At 38.0% G+C, this 18,106-nt stretch overlaps 1 protein-coding gene across 16 annotated transcripts in view; it reads left to right on the plus strand.

Moving 5' to 3' along the window:
• The window catches only part of LOC145943054 (bromodomain adjacent to zinc finger domain protein 2B), a 154,983-nt gene that overhangs the window by 131,435 nt on the left and 5,442 nt on the right, over positions 1-18,106 (plus strand). For 5 of the 16 annotated variants that reach the window (XM_083050271.1, XM_083050267.1, XM_083050273.1 and 2 more), the window contains 19 exons: positions 54-300; positions 522-807; positions 1,365-1,747; positions 1,934-2,008; positions 2,084-2,386; positions 2,632-2,906; positions 3,446-3,527; positions 6,051-6,632; positions 10,688-10,753; positions 10,901-10,945; positions 12,681-12,734; positions 13,982-14,180; positions 14,307-14,426; positions 14,526-15,099; positions 15,348-15,567; positions 15,640-16,402; positions 16,464-16,745; positions 16,833-17,331; positions 17,550-17,898. In XM_083050271.1, coding sequence (XP_082906397.1) covers positions 54-300; positions 522-807; positions 1,365-1,747; positions 1,934-2,008; positions 2,084-2,386; positions 2,632-2,906; positions 3,446-3,527; positions 6,051-6,632; positions 10,688-10,753; positions 10,901-10,945; positions 12,681-12,734; positions 13,982-14,180; positions 14,307-14,426; positions 14,526-15,099; positions 15,348-15,567; positions 15,640-16,402; positions 16,464-16,745; positions 16,833-17,331; positions 17,550-17,898 — 5,404 coding nt within the window. The remainder of the gene's footprint in view (positions 1-53; positions 301-521; positions 808-1,364; positions 1,748-1,933; positions 2,009-2,083; positions 2,387-2,631; positions 2,907-3,445; positions 3,528-6,050; positions 6,633-10,687; positions 10,754-10,900; positions 10,946-12,680; positions 12,735-13,981; positions 14,181-14,306; positions 14,427-14,525; positions 15,100-15,347; positions 15,568-15,639; positions 16,403-16,463; positions 16,746-16,832; positions 17,332-17,549; positions 17,899-18,106) is intronic. The other 11 variants (XM_083050276.1, XM_083050272.1, XM_083050274.1 and 8 more) reach the window with 11 other exon arrangements.

Genomic DNA, 18,106 nt, shown 5'->3' on the forward strand with positions numbered 1-18,106 from the left:
TTTAGCTTAATTGCTGCTAAAAATAAGTAATGTCACAATGACATTTTCTTCAGTGATCCTAGCAGTATATTGGGAGGTGTGCGTCTACCTCCCGATACGGAGATTATCAAATATACGTCGAGTATAGTCGGTCCGAAGATTCCCGGGACGACAAATCGCGGCAGGAAGAAGACAATATCCTTGGACACTCCCAGCGTCAGCGTTCACCCACCACCCGGCCCTGCTCTTAGCGCGCATCAGACAAACACGACGTTAGCCTCATCGCTGATGATGGAACCGAGGAAATATAATCGCACGGGGGTATGTTCAGTCGTAATTTTAAAATTGCATAGAATTATAAAGGAGCTTTAACATTGTTATTTATATAATTTATAGTTTTTATGAATGATGTGTGTGTGTGTGTGTGTGTGTGTGTGAATACTCTCTCGAAAGCTAACTAACAACGCTAAATGTATATTTTACATGTGATATAAACCTGTAACACGCATTACGTAATTATTTTGCATTCTATCTTTTTTTAGACCGACTCGAACGAGTACAGAGATACGGCGGATCGAGTAGAGGTGATCAAACTACCGGCTCATTCAACCAATGGCTCCGTTCTATCGGCACCCCCGACGTATACTAGCAGTAGCAGCAGCAGCAGCAGTAGCAGCAACGCCAACAACAACGTCAACGATTCGGATGCGCCCCTAAATCTCTCTCTGAAACCCGCCACGATGAGCAATAGCTCGCCGATTTCTTGTAGTCAGCCGCTCAGTCAGCTCAGTAATTTAAGCCAGTCATTACTTGTCTCCGATCGAACATGTAAGTACAACAAACGCTTGCTTCCGGTCGTTATTGTTTTAAAAAAATTATAAGGCGTAAAAATATCGCGTGTTTTTACTTGGAGAAACTATTCGTGAAATAGAAAAGTAGAAAGTTGATAGTATTTTGTGCAAACGTTATAATCTTAGTTCATTCATTTGAATTTCCACATCTCTTAAAGTCGATCTTTTAAACAACTCCATGCTTTATGTGCAGTTTACTTGAAATAAATTGATATAAACTGATGTTAATTTAAACTGATAAATTAATTGTCAAACTTAAAATATCAAAATAAAATTATTCAATTTAGAAGGTATAGAAAGGGGGGAAGGAAAGATAATCTCTATTTCCTCTATTCTGTGAATTTTATCGATACAATTTCTAAAATCTGTCAAGACATCAAGCTACAAAGGCGAAAATTTTACCAAAAAAGTTTATTTTTTTTAATCATGATTTTTCAGAGAATGAAATAAAAATTTATCCTTTTTTGGAGAAAAAAAAATTTCTTAAGATATTCGATTTTATTGATCGAAGTATAACTGACCGAATTATCGCAGCGAGACGAAAACCTGGACCCAAGCCGAGAAGAGTGCCGCAGAATTCGGTGCCGATCCCGGCGTCGCCTAGTCCCTCCTTAGCGCAATTCTTCGCCGCCGCGGATTCGCCACAACGGCCGAGTAGCGGTAGCGAGGAAAGCGAGAGCGCGAGCACTACCACCCACAAGGACGGTAGGCCGCGAAATCTCGGCCGCGGTGTGTCGAAGCCTAAGAAAAACACGGTCGCGTCGCTGCTGGCTCAGAGCAGAGCTTTAGGGATTAAACCCACCCCGACCTTGGATCCGAGTGTGCCATTGTCCCACCAAGTGTCGTTGCTGAAAACGAATATACTGGCGCATCAAATGCACTCCGTGACCGTCGGTCAGAATGACGACAAACACCAGGTAAAACTCAGGCGCGATAGAACTTGAGCGAGATTTTTCACTGTCGCTACTTTAATTTCGACACGTTATAATTGATGCATTGTTGCTGCTGCGATTAATTAATAGAACACTGGTTTTTTTTTATTTATTTTGACTTTCGTAATTATCTAATTTTTATACATCTTTACGGATTATCTTTTGTTAAAGTACTATCACTTGCTAACGAAGATACAGAAGAAGAAGCGGCCTCGACCAATTCGTGCTTCGTGGGCGAGGAGCCATGTTCGTTTTTCTTTTTTTTTTTTTTACTTATAATTTCGCACTAAAACCATTCTCCCTATATAAAAATCTTTGCAGGAAAAAATGAAAAACAAGTTACTGGAGGCCTCGGGAGAGGAGAGCAATATGGACGTGACCAGCGAGAGCGGCAGTAACACCGATGTTGTCACGGACACTGATGACGATAATGCAGAAGGTACACCCAGCGCGAAAAGGAGAAAGCTCAGGCCCAGCGAGAGAGACCTTCAAATGCCGTTGGAGCGCGGTTGGAAGCGTGAAACGGTTATCAAGGGGCTGGGAAAGTCAGGAGTGATAAAAGGCGACGTGTCATATTACAGTCCCTGTGGGAAAACTTTTAGGAGCAGTCCCGATCTAGTAAAGGTTGGTGGCGACATATTACAACCGCTGATGGACCACTTGTCAAAAGTGATTCGTATAAAATTGTTAAAAGTTCGAAAATACTTTTTGCTAAACTGTCATTGCTTTTTTTTTTTTATCTTTGTGTCTACGTTGCTAGACGCATATAAATTAACAATAACGAAATGATATAATTATACTGAAAAAAAAGTTAGATTGGTCAGATTATTCGACTTTTTTTCGAAAGATGTTTTATTTTCTGATTTAAGTTTCTGGAGCATCAAAATCCTGCCGAGTTAACAACCGCCAATTTCTCATTCTCCTCCCGCCCGTTGGTCGGAGAATTCCTGCAGCCAACGATGGGTCTAGCGGAGGCCGAATTCGTCAGACTCGGCGCTCAGGAAGTAGCGAAGAGACTAGAGGAGTTGAAAATGTCTAATAGCTTCAGAGATGGACGGATGAATAATCAGTACGAGAGAGACAAGCTAGCTTATGCGAAGAAGGCTGCGAAGGAAGAAGCGTTACGGCACAAGGAACAAATTAGGTAAGTCATTTGATTATGCAAATTACACGCGGATTTTTATTGTTGTTATTAAACTCCAAAATTAAAAAAAGAAGTAAGAAAAGATGTATATTGAGAGATAGAATCAATGTATATTAAATATTATTCGATTTAAATCGCTTTATAAAATAACGGAAAATTAATGATTGTCGATAATAATCGAAATAATAAATCAAAGTTTATTGAAATGCTAATTTCGCTATGAAAACGTTATTTATTTCACGCTGTGACAGATTTTATTACTTAAATCGGAGTCTCACGATTGCAACATATTGGTGTTTAATTGGTGTTTAACATACATTAATTCTTTTGGCTTTAAGATTATTGCATGCGTATAATAGTAAATGTTATCGCGAATAAAAATCCGGACACAGATTATTACATTAAAACAGAACTCGATTCCGCGATTCGTAAAATTTATGAACAGATAGTTGTGAGCGAAACTTTATTAATGATTTGTTCGAGCGTTTTTATCGCTTGTGGGCATAATGTAAACTTAATGATACCCTCATTCACCGTAGGCTTATTAAAGAGCAGGAGAAGACGGAACGACAGGAAGCCGTGAGACGAGAACGGGAGATCAGAACTCAACAGCTGCTCGAGGTAAGTCGACGTCTATCGCCGAATTTCCTTCACGTTTGTCTCGATCTCGTTGTTTCATTCACACAAAAAAAACTGTTCTCTTATTCTATTTGGGATACCTACGTTTTTTTGTATTTTGTCCACCTGTCGTGCGTGTCGCATGCTCTCTCTGTGTGTGCCGTATTTATATATATATACATATATATATATATATTATCTCCATATATATATATATATATATACATCTGTCTATATATACATATTATACGATCTTTTTTAATGAATATTCTTGTATAGAAAAACTCTCTTATACTATATATCCGTCCAACGACCCTCTTACAACCCCTATTGTCCCAAGACACACGAGACACCATAGCCAACCGAAACAACCGCTAGCGATAGTGACAGGAGAATCCAGCATGTCCTCCCACCTATCTTTTATTTGATTTTCACCCTTTTCTAATTTCGCCAAATTATTGTTAGCTCCGAGCGTTTGATTCTAAAATTTGTTGAGGACTGAACGTGAACGCGACGCGATTTCATTTTCTTTATCAATTAAGAAATTACAATTAAAAAAAAAAATAACAAAAGAAATAGAAAATAGTTGCACTGAAATTTTTTTAAAATCCAAATTATTTAATAAGAGGAATAAAAGTTTTACATCTTTTATAGTCGACTACATCTTTTTGGCGTATGTTCGAAAATACACAAAAGGCAGAATTTTTTAACTTTGTACGTAGGAATCGTGAATAAATTAATATGGATGCCAGTATTGGTTTGAATTTCAAAATTCTTTGTGCGATATTTGATGTGTTTTGAAACAATTCCATGCGTTTTTCAATCGATGCTGTTTGATGTTATTGTAAATAGAGATACCGTTGATATATTTTACATCTGATTATTTTTATCTGTTTGATCGCGAATAATAGCGATAAGTAATTGTATGTAGTAGATAATTGCTTTTGATAGAGAAAAGTTTATGTTACAAGAAGGCATCCACAATATTGAAATACAACGTAATAAAATATAAAAGATGAATTATATCCAATATTTATTTTTTAGTCAAAATTATAATCTTAATTGATTTTTCTCCGTTTCTATGTATCAATTATAAAAATGAAAGTATACAATTATTCGTATTTCTCTTCTAACTATATAAGATAATTAATTCTACTTTTGATAATATAAAGCTCACAATGCAGAATTTATTTCTACAAAGTCGAGAAGTAAAATCAAGATTAAAAAAACTTTTCTAGAAATATTTCCCATCTGGTACTGTGGGATTCCATAAGTCTAAGAAAAAAAATTTAATTTTAATTAATCTTGTGTATCTACGAATAGATTGTAATATATTAGAATGCTTGCTTGATAAAGAGACTGATCGACGTTATTTTGAAAATTTTTTCTACGCAAGGAAAAACCTCGAAGTAGAGGCGCGCGATTGTAGAGATTTCAAAAAGTCCATCCATTGTGATAGTCCTCCAAAACTACCCCATCGCGGAATCCTTCGCGCAAGCCAGATTACCATCCTATCCCCCTCAATCACTGTCACTCGTTCGTTCATCTGTTCCCTCGCATTCACACACGCATTCCACATCCACACGCACATCACTTGCCCGAACATACACACATAGTCCGTGCAATTTGAAGGAGACGTCAGACGACACAATAGTGTAGTAACTGTAGCTACACGTGGACTCACATGTAGTGGAGAACGCGCGAGAAATAGGGATGCCCAGATCGTATATAACCGATCCTAATCGTTTTTTCCCTGGGACGTAGAGGGAAACAGATGTATGTACATTATCGATCATATAATGCATATTGCATTTTTTAGAGAGATTATAGATATCTCGATGTTAATTAAAGACGTTATTATTTTGTTATGTGTGTTATTGTGTTGTTACGTTGTATTAAACATTATTCGAAAAATAGTCGAAAGAATTATTTTCTATTATTTAATGTGTTTATATAATCATTAATAAGTACGTCGCGCGCGTATTTCTTTTTTAAATTAATTAACCGCTTTTATGTGCTTATAGTATTTGGAAATTGGCTTTTTATCGAAATTATATATATTTTAGTCTTTTTAAAGGCGGTACGCGGAGTTCATTCATCGCGATTACTAAAGCAATTAATGTGTACCGCGACTAATAAACGCGGAAAAACTAATGCGACTGCAGAATTAATTTACCGATAATATCATTTTATTGTTTAATTTTGTTTGCATTCGATAACGAGAAATTTTTAATCTGATATTTCAATCTCGGGAAAGAAGAACATTTATTCTTTACAATACATCTTGTGTATGTGAGAGGGAGAGAAATATTTTACTCTCGACATGATTTAATTTATCCTATATGCATATTATCGCGTCCTTTGAAATTCGCGTAAAGTGACCTCCGCGTATCGTCGCGTTTCCGATTCCCACCGATCGACCGCGAACCGACCGGTTGCATGTGGTCGTTGAAACGACCACCATCTTCCTTTCAATTAACGCGATCGATTATATATTGGGCATCCCTGAAACCACCACCAACGCAGGGTCGAAAGCGGCTCGCGTTCACGATCAAGCAGAAAATGAAGATCATCCAAGAGATCGAGCGCGGCAAGAGCAAGAGCGACGTGGCTCGCGAACTGGGTCTGGCGAGCAGCACGGTCGCCACTATCTGGAAGAATCGCGAGAGTATCGCCGAGAGCTGGCGCAACCGGGACATGATGCAGCAGACGGACGTCGAGGATGTGCCGTCGAAGAAGCCGCCGCCGCCGTCCTTGTCGTCGTCCCTCGCGTCGACGACGCTCTGCAGCCCGGCGGCGATGACGACGACGACGACCACGATCACGACGACGCCGCCCTCGTCGGTCTCTGGCGTGGTCGTAGTGCCGCCGCAGATCCAGGTGGTACCGCCAGTAGTGCTACCGCCGCCTCCGCCGCCTTATCCCACCCTGACCCTGCCGCCGGCGTCGGCGGGCTTGACGTCGTCCACGCAGCCGACAGCAGCGTCGCTCACCTCCTCGTTGAACCCGTCTACCACCACGTCGACTGGCACGACGACCACGATTAATGTGCCGCCGGACAATATCCAGCAGGCACAGACCCAGACGCAGAACCAGGAACTTCTAGAGGTAAGATGTCGTATGACGCATCCCCCGAACCCTTCTTTCCCGAATCATCTTGTTTCTTCCCTGATTTTGCCCGCTTCCTCTCTCTCTCTCTCTCTTTCTCTCTCATACCCCTATTTATTCCTCCTTTACGCGATATCTCAAAGCTCGCTATCCAAACATTATACATCACTTGAACCCATCATCGAATCCACATCATGTTTCACTAATGAATGTTGTCATATTGTCTTGTGAGAGTCGTTATTACTCTTCCGGATGTCCCTATCTCTCCCCCTTTGGCTTTAATATCTTCCGCGATCCGGATACGGTTTGTGAGAAGGGCGAAGAGATCCCCGGAGGTAAGAGTTACCGGAACCGGGTGAGTACACCCGCTCGCGGTCCGCGATTTTACGTGTATTTGCGTTGGGTGGAACAAATTATAAATACTTCTCATATTCCAACGCAGAATATTGTTTGTAAATTTCACATCAGTCCTCGTCGTCTCTTCGTTCGTAGTCGAATAATCGTCACAGTATAAATCGTCTCAATGAAATAAAATATTTTATAATTATCTGATGAGTTCAATTTTAATTTTACAAGTACATATATCAGGGTCGATAAAAAATTTTAAGTTCAGAAAAATGTCTAAGCGAATAATATCAAGGTGAAAATATTTTTCGCGCTTAAATAATTTGAAACCATTTACTAGATAAGGTTTTAGATAGATGCATAAAATTCTCTCTCTTTCAAAGTCTTCAACATCGATTGCTACAAGCATGATTCGCGCAGTCGGAAGTTTTGTGATATTTTAGTCCTAACATTTCACGATTCTCTTCGAGCTCTCATTATAACACTCGAACGTTTTCGACGTGGATCGCCCGAGATGAAGAGACGAACCTGTGACTGGCGTCGCGCGAATTACTTCGCCTATACCTTATTACATCATGTAATGATGAAACGGGAAAATACAGAACACACATACACACACACATACACATACATGCATATAGATGCTCACCACCGTGCTTCCGTAGGATTGAACACGATCAGCGGATGACCGATCTCTTCATCCGGCCCAAGCGGATTTCGGAATTTCGTTTTTAATATTTTCGATATTAGATTCATTCAATTCAGACTCTCACACATTTACAAATAAAATAATAAAACAATTATACTTTTGTCAATGAAATTTTACCGTGATTAATTTTTAAAAATAATATAATGGATAGATTTTGAAAATATTGTTATGAAATAGGTGCTTATCGCGCTCTTCGATGTATGAGATCGTTATTTTAAGCGAGTTTAATCTTTAGCATTTATTATTTTTTGTTTGACGATTCAATAAAATTTCAAAATTTATGTTTGTAATTTTATCATATTTTTAGACATTTAACATTTTGTTGAGATAAAAATGGAGCCGTATTATAATCAAAATAGATTTTTTACTCAATGTGATTCATATATATTTCGAAATTTGAACTCGATAAATTTATAATTGATCAACTCTGATCCTCTGGCGAGAGAAATAAATTTCCGGAAAAGAAATCCGAAATCCGCCGTGAAATTGTAAAAAGAAACTATTGATGTGTGTCAATCTCGAGTTCTCGTTGGCAAGCGTAATCTTTTCCGAAATCGACGATGGAGAAGCGCGATCCATCGAGAATCATCGGGATATTAGATCGACACTGTGATCGAGGCACGTTAAGGCTGACGATATATACGTAGGCACGATATATAAATATGATAATATATGAACCGACTGTCGCAATGCTATCCTGTGCCTAGCTTCTCCTGTCACTATACAAAATAACAGCTAGCTACATGATTATCCAGCATGCCATATTTCTCGAATACCTGTCTCTACGAGTATATTCGAGCATTCGCTACACGAGTATATATTTGAAAGCTTTCCTTTATCTTTTTATTGTACTGCGAACGAAAAAGCGACACGTGAACTCGCGTAATAAATGTGATATTTATACTCAATCTAATTGTTATATATATATATATATATATATATACGTCTACTCTTTTTATATATATTTATAAATATATATATATACACGCATTATACATATATTTCCTATATACTATATACTGTATTATCTACTGTTATATTTTATATTCATAAGTGAAACAACACATTAACCTAATGTTTTATCAGCTTTTGAACGATGGTACTTATATACGTAACCATTGATATAATATGTGCATACATAGGCGAGTATATTTGCTTGGCTCCATGCATGCACGCTGAGGTTTTTCAATTTTTCCACGTGTTCTTTTACTTCTCTACGGTCTTTTATAATGGTGTTGGTTTTCACATAACGCTCTCTCGTTATTATTCCTCTAGTCTTTCTTCTATTTATATAATAATTAAGTATATAATTATTTCACAATTTCGTATTTTTGCTGTCGAGAGTTTTCATTCACAGATAATTCACGAGCGAGTCGTTCTTCGTCGTTATGCTTGGCTACTTGTATTGGCGTATACACGCGCCACTCTACTTTCTTGGTGGAGTTTTATATTAAATCTCGCATGCCTTTGCCACTCTTTTTCTCTCACTCTCTTTCTTTCTCTCTCTTTATATGAAGATTTTTGCGAGGACCGATTGCGCTGATTTAATATGCAATGTTTATCGGTATGTAGAAAACTGAGCGTGCGTTATTCCGCGACTGCGACATTTCGATGAGCCTAGCATATATCCGACGATAAAGAATCCACGAGAACGCGATGATCGGATTGCCGAGTCGACGGGAACAAAAGTTAACTTATGCGCGTATTTTCCCTGGAGTAGAGATACAGATTTAGAATTTAGCATGAGCGTAGTCGGGAAGGATGCAATTTCAAGGCCCAGTAAAAACTGGTATAGTTTAATTTTGCAAACTGATATATAAATATATATATTTAATTATACATATCATAATTATATATATTTAACTATATATATAATTTTAAAAAAAAATTATAAAAGAAAAATCTTATTTCTGATTTAAATTTAAAGTGAGCTAATTAAAACTTTAACGTTTAGTCAAACATCATTTAGCTATTCGATGAATAGTTTAAAAATTAATAAGCCCATTCATGAAATTTACGTTAAGGAAAGATTGACTTAAAATTCGAATAATGTGTCATTAGAATATTTTAATCAATCACATATTAATTTCCGACTACATTCCCGAATTCTAGAGTAGTGCTTTAACCCCCTGTTATTGATCTGTGCTATTTAGACATCGCTTTTCACACGTAGCCTTCGAATCACAATTACACTACGAACGTCACGAATTCAAAATGAAAACTCGTAGAAGATTATCCCTCGCGAATAAAAAAAACTTGTCGAACTAGCTATTCGTCCGGTTGCCCGTCGACGAGACTATGTCCATCCAAAGAACGAGAAATGCAATCGTAAAATCGGGAAGATTATAAAACGAAGATCGAGACGGACGCTTTAAAAAAGAAATCAATGACGTTACTGTCTTCCACAAGGCAAATAGATTCATGAATGTTAATGAAAATTCCACATTGATGCAATAAGTAAATCTAGAGATGAATTCTTCTTAGATCATAATGTGTTATTTCTACAATGTATTTTCTGCAAACTTTATATAGTATAAAAAATTGACAAATATTTCTGAAAATTATTTTACGAGATAAAAATTTTAAATGTCTTGTAAATTGCATATATATCCTATAAGATATAATTTTTATAGATTTGCTTCCCTAAAGTGTAATAATAATTGTAAAGAAAAAATATAATTATTTTATACCGGATGTAATCAAATTGAGGTATGAAGTCTGTAATAACAAGATTGAATAACATCTTTGCTCTCTCGCAATCCTCTCGATCGTCGCTGATGACAAACTAGTAAAGGATATATTAACTAAAAGTCCAATTAGCCAGCTAATTATCAGTGCTGATAACGAGATAATAATTTTCTTCGTTCGCCGGCTATAATAATGTCTCTTTCTCTTGTCGTAAATTTCGAATGATCCTGCGAACGAGAACAAAATTGTCTAAGTTTCCTCCTGATAAAACATAATTACGGATGCGAGTGACGTGTGTATGGCATGTACGCAGGCGCGGAAAAAACGGCAGGAAGAGGTGGAGAAGATGCGACTGGAAGAACAACAAAGGAAGCAACAGGTAATTCAATAATCGTTATGTTAATGCTTGCCCCCTGTTCTCTTCTTGAATTACCCCGTGAAATGTAAAATTCTCACGTTAACGCGAATGATCACGTACTATCGTGCGTTTCCGCAAAATTGTATTAAAGAATTTTTAATTTCTCAGGAACGAGAGCTAAAACGGCAGCAAGCGGTCATGCTGAAGGAACAGGTGAGTTCTTGATTTAATTATGAACCGTTCATCGTCAATCGTGTCGTCACGCTGTAGATTAGCGTGTGTGTGAGTGTGTCTCTCGTAGATGTAGAAGTGTTCCGTTTACTTTATCGTCTGTGTCGTTTCCTCTTTTTTTAAATATTTTTTTACGATATAAAATCGAAATCGATTTTCTATTTTGAGTAGGAGTGGAATAAATTGAAAAAATAAAGCTTTGTCTGTCGAGAAAGAGAGAATGAATGAAAAATTAATATTTTAAATACGTGAAGAACAGAATATTTTATACGATAAATTATTATATTTATTAATTATTATTACTATTATAAATTAATCTGTTACAATTATAAATTCGATTTTACTTGTACTTAAATGCAAGATATCCCCGAAATAGTATTTACTAGTAATAGAATTTTTGTGTAATTTGCATGCAATTTTTCTGTAGAAATGTTTTTATTGAAAATCCAATTATTAAATTCTTCGAAAAAATTACGTAAATTAAAAATTGAAAAGATTCTATTTTCATTTAATGCAGAATAAATATCAAAATATGATCTATAAAGCCAAATTGAAATATTTTAAACCATTTATTGTTTATATACTGTTTTTTTAATTAATATCTTACAATACGATCTTTTTTTTATTTAGAAAATATGTATTATTTCCAATTTCCAAAAACATTCTTTAAAAAAATAACTCCTTATTAAGGTTTATTAATGGCATTATTTTAAAGTACTGTATCTTGTTTTGAAAACATGAAATTCAGAGTTCTTATTATTATTTTAAATATCGTAATTAGTGAAACCTATATGAAACTTATATAAGCAGTAAACTGTAATTATATATAAAAATTAAACTGTAATTATATATAAAAATTGATACATTATATACGAAGAGTATAGGGCCATTATTTTACTTGTCACTTTAACGATTAATATTTAATTTATACTGTAGAAATTCCCTTGGAAAGATTTAACATTGTATTTTAGATCTATAACTCTAACAATCTAACTTATTATTTATATTATCAATATTCATCAACATGAAAAAATAAAATTGCTAATGCGATTAATATATCATTTTTTGGGAAAGTGTAAGTCTCATCGCACATCACATACAGAATGTTCAATCTTCATCGTTCTAAATTTTAATCACATACGAATTTCGAATTGATCTTTTTTGTAGCGAATGAGAAAACCTAAAAGATAATATATGCATTGCAAATTACGTAATGTTTGCAAGTTAAATTGTTTAAATAGGCAAAACTTCAATTTTTATTTAGTTTCAAGATTGTTTATTAGAAATTTAATTAGTAATTATATTTAATAATATCAAATATAATAAACTTTCCATGTTTAATTGAGAGAAATTTGCAAAGTTTCTATATACGATGATCCTGCAGCAAATTTTTCTTAGCCAAGATAAGTTTATTAATTGACAAATATGATGAATCGTAATTTCGCAAAGATGAAGATGAGACACTCCACTATCATTTAGCTCGCTCGCTTTCTATCGAAATCCGGAAAAATAAATTCGACATAACATTTGCGCGCATTATCCAACAATCTTGTCGCGAGAAGATCGATCGCGCTCTGCACGATTTAATTGTGTGACAGTAAAATAGCCGATAAGAATAGAGAACGTTTGTGCGTTTGAGAGCGAGAAAGATTGTTAGATGGAGCGTAGCTGGTGTTTTGAGAGCACTAGTGGATTGTGGATGTGTTTTGTGCCGCAGATGTACATGCAGGAGCTCACCAAGCAGCGCGAGATGCTCTACACCGTCGAGCTGGTATGTCATGTACCCAATCTAGCATCTAACGGAACGATATTAACGAATTAATAATCGCGCTCTCGCAACTAACTCGCACGATGATTGCCATCGTTACCATGGCTCTGCGTTACATCACAAAACTGCGGTGAACGGCAACTCGGTTTATGCGTTACATTTTCTCGGGGGGGTCTCTAATGTAACTGCCTCTGTACGGACGCGATTTGTGTTACGTTAACGCATACATCACCTTTGTCTGTAACGCAATAAGTCGGCATCTTAATTGGCATCTGCTTCGGCTTTTACAATCATTACAGTTCACAAGCTTACATCTTGTAAAGACAGACCTAAGTTCTTCTAAGTTCAGCGCTAGGAAAAACAGATTTCTCGCTTGTTTTGTGCCCTTAATGGTACTTGAAAGTTTCCTTGAGATTTTTAAAAACTTTAGGATTTGTTGGGAGAGAAACGCTCGAGTAGTTCGGGCAACGCTACATCTGTTTTGCACGATTTTCTCTTCGCGGTGTAAGAAGCGGTATCCGCGACTCTTCTAGATCTGATTATTTATCAGTGCATCCGTTTGACGATAATGTTCGTAATATGTAGTGCGTGAAAGAGTATTTGGGACGGTAGTAGATTTGCCCTATTACCTGTGCGTGTCACAAATACGGAGTGGAAAATCATTAAGAGGGCTATTGCACTAAAAAAACCAATTTAACTTGACTAAACCGTTCAACTAAATTACTATTTTGTTAATTGAACATATATTAGTATTTAAGTCAAATATACGTTTTGTTAGATTTATTTAATATGTTATATTTAATTTAAATATTTCTATATGTTCAATTAACAAAATAATATTTAGTTGAACGATAGCCAAGTTAACAATTTTTTTTTCAGTGTGTATTCTTCATTCAATTAAAATATTTATTTGTACAAACAATTAAATAGACGTTGCATAACAAATGACCAAGAAAGTGTAGCATACTCTCTCCTGAGAGAGACTTTTAATAATTTTCAAAATATACATATATTATTTTCAAGGAAGTTTTTCCAAAGTTCTCACCGTATTTCGAGTCTTTCAGAAAGAGATCACTTCTTTCGTGATTTTCCACTCTACATACACACTACGCTTTTTTTGGCAACACGCAACGGAGTCTTCGTACATTATATTCGTCTTCGTATAATTTTGTCTTGATTCGATTTTATCTGCATGAGTACGCTAATTAATTTCACGTGGGTGTTATTATAACGATGGACAATGATCGTAGGAGAGAGAGAGAAGGAGGCAGCACATGACCCTAGTGCGAGCGTTGGAGAATCGTCGAAAGATGGAAGAAAAAGAGAAGAAACGTCTGGAAGTCAGGGCCGAGAGAATAGCAACGAAGGAGAAGCGAGCAGAGCAGAGGAGAATCGAGATGGAGTTGATCGAACAAATTCGCAAGCCCGTCGAGGATATGGAGCTGACAGGTGCGCGAACAAAAGATTCGATCGATCTCACGCGATGAGAGCGTTGTCATTATTACGTCACGTAATGAGCTGAGAACTTAGGCGCAAGTTTGCGCGTTTTTTACTGACGAGAGCGTAATTTTTCAGATCACAGACCACTGCCAGAACTCAAAAGAATACCTGGACTTAAACTCTCCGGGCAAGCGTTCTCGGACATCATCATGGTCTACGAATTTCTACATAATTTCGGGGAGACATTGGGCTTTGGTGAGGACGTTTAACATGACAGATACATGTCAGAATAAGATTTTATTCGTTATTTTATTTCGAATGCATCGCATTATATTATCGTTTCTTTTCTTCTAGACATGGAATCGCTGCCAACTCTGAAGAGTCTGCAACTCGCCCTTCTCAACGATGAGGAAGCCGAAGAGGAGATGCTGTCGGTTATGACGCATCTGTTGGTGTGCGCCATCGAAGATCCAGGAATTCCGCAACCAGCCAGACACACCACAGGCTTGGGTCAAAGTTTACGTCAAGCTGACATCACTCACGCCAATATCAGCGAAGTTCTGCGAATTTATCTGTACGCGAACGCGACCGGCGAAGTGAAGGCTTTGACGGGGGTGTGCCTTGAGCGCGAGCGCGACAAGAAGTTTGCCGATCATCATCAGAACGGCGGCGACTACGCTTCAACCTGCTCGGGAAAGAACGCGCAATTCTACGAGCATTTACATAACAACGAAACGTGGAGGATGTCGGAAAGATTGCGGGATAAGCCTTTCCTAGCGTTGAACCCGACGCATAAAGCGCAGATGCTCGCTTTTCTCTGTAACGAGCTGCTGCAAAATAAGGCTGTGATCAGGCAGATAGAGGGTAGCCTAGAGACAGTAGCTCAGCTGAAGAAGGAGAGATTCGTATTGGATACTAAGATTAGAAAGTAAGTTGCATTATGAAGAAATGGTCGAACAAAAGTTGAGAATCTTGGAATAATAATATTAAAAGATGTTAATAAATCTATAATAAAGAGCATCTTTTATTAAAGATATACTACGATATTAAAGATGTATCATGATTTTAAATCATTTATTTTATTTCAAAATATCAAATTATATTTAAAGAGAAAATATTGTCTTTTTTTTTAAACCGTCTTGATAATATTTTTTATTGTTTTTTACATTTACACAGGCTTAGGCAATTACATGGTCGAAAAGTCCGGATGGAAGCTGTGGGCGTCATTGTGAATAAGATTGGCGACACGATCACCATTGAGAAAAAGGAAGGTGAGGAAGAAAGCAATACTACATCGACTGCTGTGGGTACAACGCCTACGCCGGACGAAATTCACCACGAGGATGAAGTAGAAGACATGTCTGAGAACGAGAGCGAAGGCACTCAGCCGGAAGAGGTATTAGCATTGATTTAGTCGATTTAAAAATTTATTTCGTACTGTATGTAAACAAAATTTAAACCTGCTTAGGAGGAGGACAAAAATCTATCTGGCGAAGAATTGGGTAAGAAATTGGACAAGCTGTTGAAGCAATCGGAGGAGCAATTGCAAAAGCTGAACAGTTCGTCGAAACAACTCCGGGCGCATGTCTTCGGCCAAGACAGGGTTTGGAGGAGATATTGGGAGTTGCCAACCGCCGGTGGTATCTTCGTGGAAGCTATGGAAAGCGCCGAACCGGAAATTCTCGAATTCCAAGCCGAGCTGGACGAAAAGTACAAAAATATGCCGGTGGAGGAGAAATCCGAGGAAAAGCAGCGAGAGAGCGAAAGTAAGAATTGTGAAAATCGCGAGAATGAAGCGCCAAACGAGGTCAAGGATGAAAAGAAGCACAATTCGAACGAGCAGGATGTAGACATGAAATCTCACGACAAGGTGAAATCTGAAGTGGAGGAGATTAATTGCAAAAAGGAGCCTATGCAAAATTGTGCTTCGGGAAATTCCGACAACGTAGAAGATGAGAAAAAGAGCAGGAACAACGACGTTGATGGTACGATGACAGATGCAAAGACAAATGTCACATCCGAGGAAATAAAACAGGAGACGGAGGTGATGGATGTCGATATGAAAACCGAGAAAATAAAGAAGGAGAACGAGGAAATGGACGAAGATCTGTCGAAATCTGTAGTGAAGACAATGGAGGATAAGATCGTCGAGACGATACCGAATGGCGACAAGTTCAACCACATCAATAATCTGCACAACGGGAAAGAACTCAACGGTTCCTTCATTTCTAGTGAGTTTTTATAAATCCTGAAATCTAGAACAGACTCTTCAATATTTTTAATAAATATTAGTCATGTCGATTATTTCAGACAGCAGCAATACCGAGCCTAATTGGTTTTCCATCTTACCGCGAGAAACGTGCGACACCCCGGGAGCTAGTACTAAGCAAATCTTTGGCATAGCCGAGCCGACCGAATTGAGAATTCCCATATTCCCGCCGCCAGCCAGTCCGAATTACGATAGATGCGACAGTCCAGCGCCCCTAATTCTGACTCAAGACGAAGCAGCGCAATTGGAATATTTGAAGGTGCATGGTTTACCGCCTCCCGGTGAAGCCAAACCAGTACCGAAAGGTAAATTCGCAAACAAATAAATAAAATATATAATAAAAATACATATGTACGCAGATATGTGATTGTGTTTTTCAACCAACTTTACAGATTTGAGATACGGCTGGTGGAGGATAACAGACGTCGATACGTTCCAAGAACTCCTCGAGCATCTACATTCACGCGGCGTCCGCGAGAAGGAATTGAAGCGCACAACATGGGCGACGATGGAGTCTTTCTTGGCCGTAACAGGTAGAATTAATGTCGATCTCGGCTATATCACCGCTACTGAACTTCAAGCGGAACTGGATGATCCCAATACGCCAATTCCGAAACCGGATAATCCGAGCGATTGGAGCGAACAAGTTGCACTACGTGTAGATGCTCAGCTGTTAGAGCAAGTAGAAGCCCTCGAAGACAAAGTGGCTAACGCTAGCATGCAGGTCAAAGGTTGGAAGCTACCACCGCGAGCTGGAACCGAGGAAGCCGAAGAAATCGAGAAGTTGAACGAGCTGGAGAAGATCAGCGCGGTCGAGCAGGCACGGCAAAGGTTACTCTCCTTGGAGGCGGCTATAGAAAGAAGATACTTGAAACCACCTTTAGGCGTATGGTAAGATAATTTTCCTTAATTATCATTTTTATTTTATGCTATAATTATATCATATAATTTTTATGACACTTGGTAAGAGAATACAGATAAATTTTTTTTTTGTTAAGTGAAATTCGATCAATTAGTATGTCTTTTACTACTATTACTAAAACAATCGATTAATATTTAAATTAAATTCTCCGAGATCTATAATCGAACTGGTAATCGTAATTGCGTAGTACCGGAGATCCCAACCTGGCGGCTCTCAAGGCGGAACAGGCGGCGGCCGCTCATGCAAACAATTCGAACAACTCGGAGCAGAATAACCAGGCGCCGGCACCACCGGAGGAAACGACACCGCGGGGCCTGAACACCTGGCGAGAGGCGACCGCACGTGCGCACACATCGGCGCAACTCGCTATGGCGCTCTACATGCTCGAGGCCAGCATCGCTTGGGACAAGAGCATCATGAAGGCTGTGAGTCTAACAACAGCTAGAAAGTCGGTCTGCGCCAAGCTACGAAACCGCTGCGTCTCACTCAAAGCTACCAATCAGTACAAACAGCTATTGACTACTTCTCAGACCTCTGTGGGTATTCGCACTAACTTACTAACCGAAATCGTCCTTTGCTCTGCTCCTACTCCTATAATACCTATAATACCCTAATGTCCTCTTCCGTTCGATGGCTCACAGAGAGAGCGTACGTCGTCGCTTCGAATGGATATTGACAGGTGTCTATTCGATTCGATAACCGAGCCTAACGATATACGCTTCTCATTGCGACTGTGCTCTCACA

This window comes from Prenolepis imparis, unplaced genomic scaffold (assembly GCF_030444845.1).
Source record: "Prenolepis imparis isolate NDT839.2.m4 unplaced genomic scaffold, iyPreImpa1.0 SCAF_11, whole genome shotgun sequence".
Classification (NCBI taxonomy): Eukaryota; Metazoa; Arthropoda; class Insecta; order Hymenoptera; family Formicidae; genus Prenolepis; species Prenolepis imparis.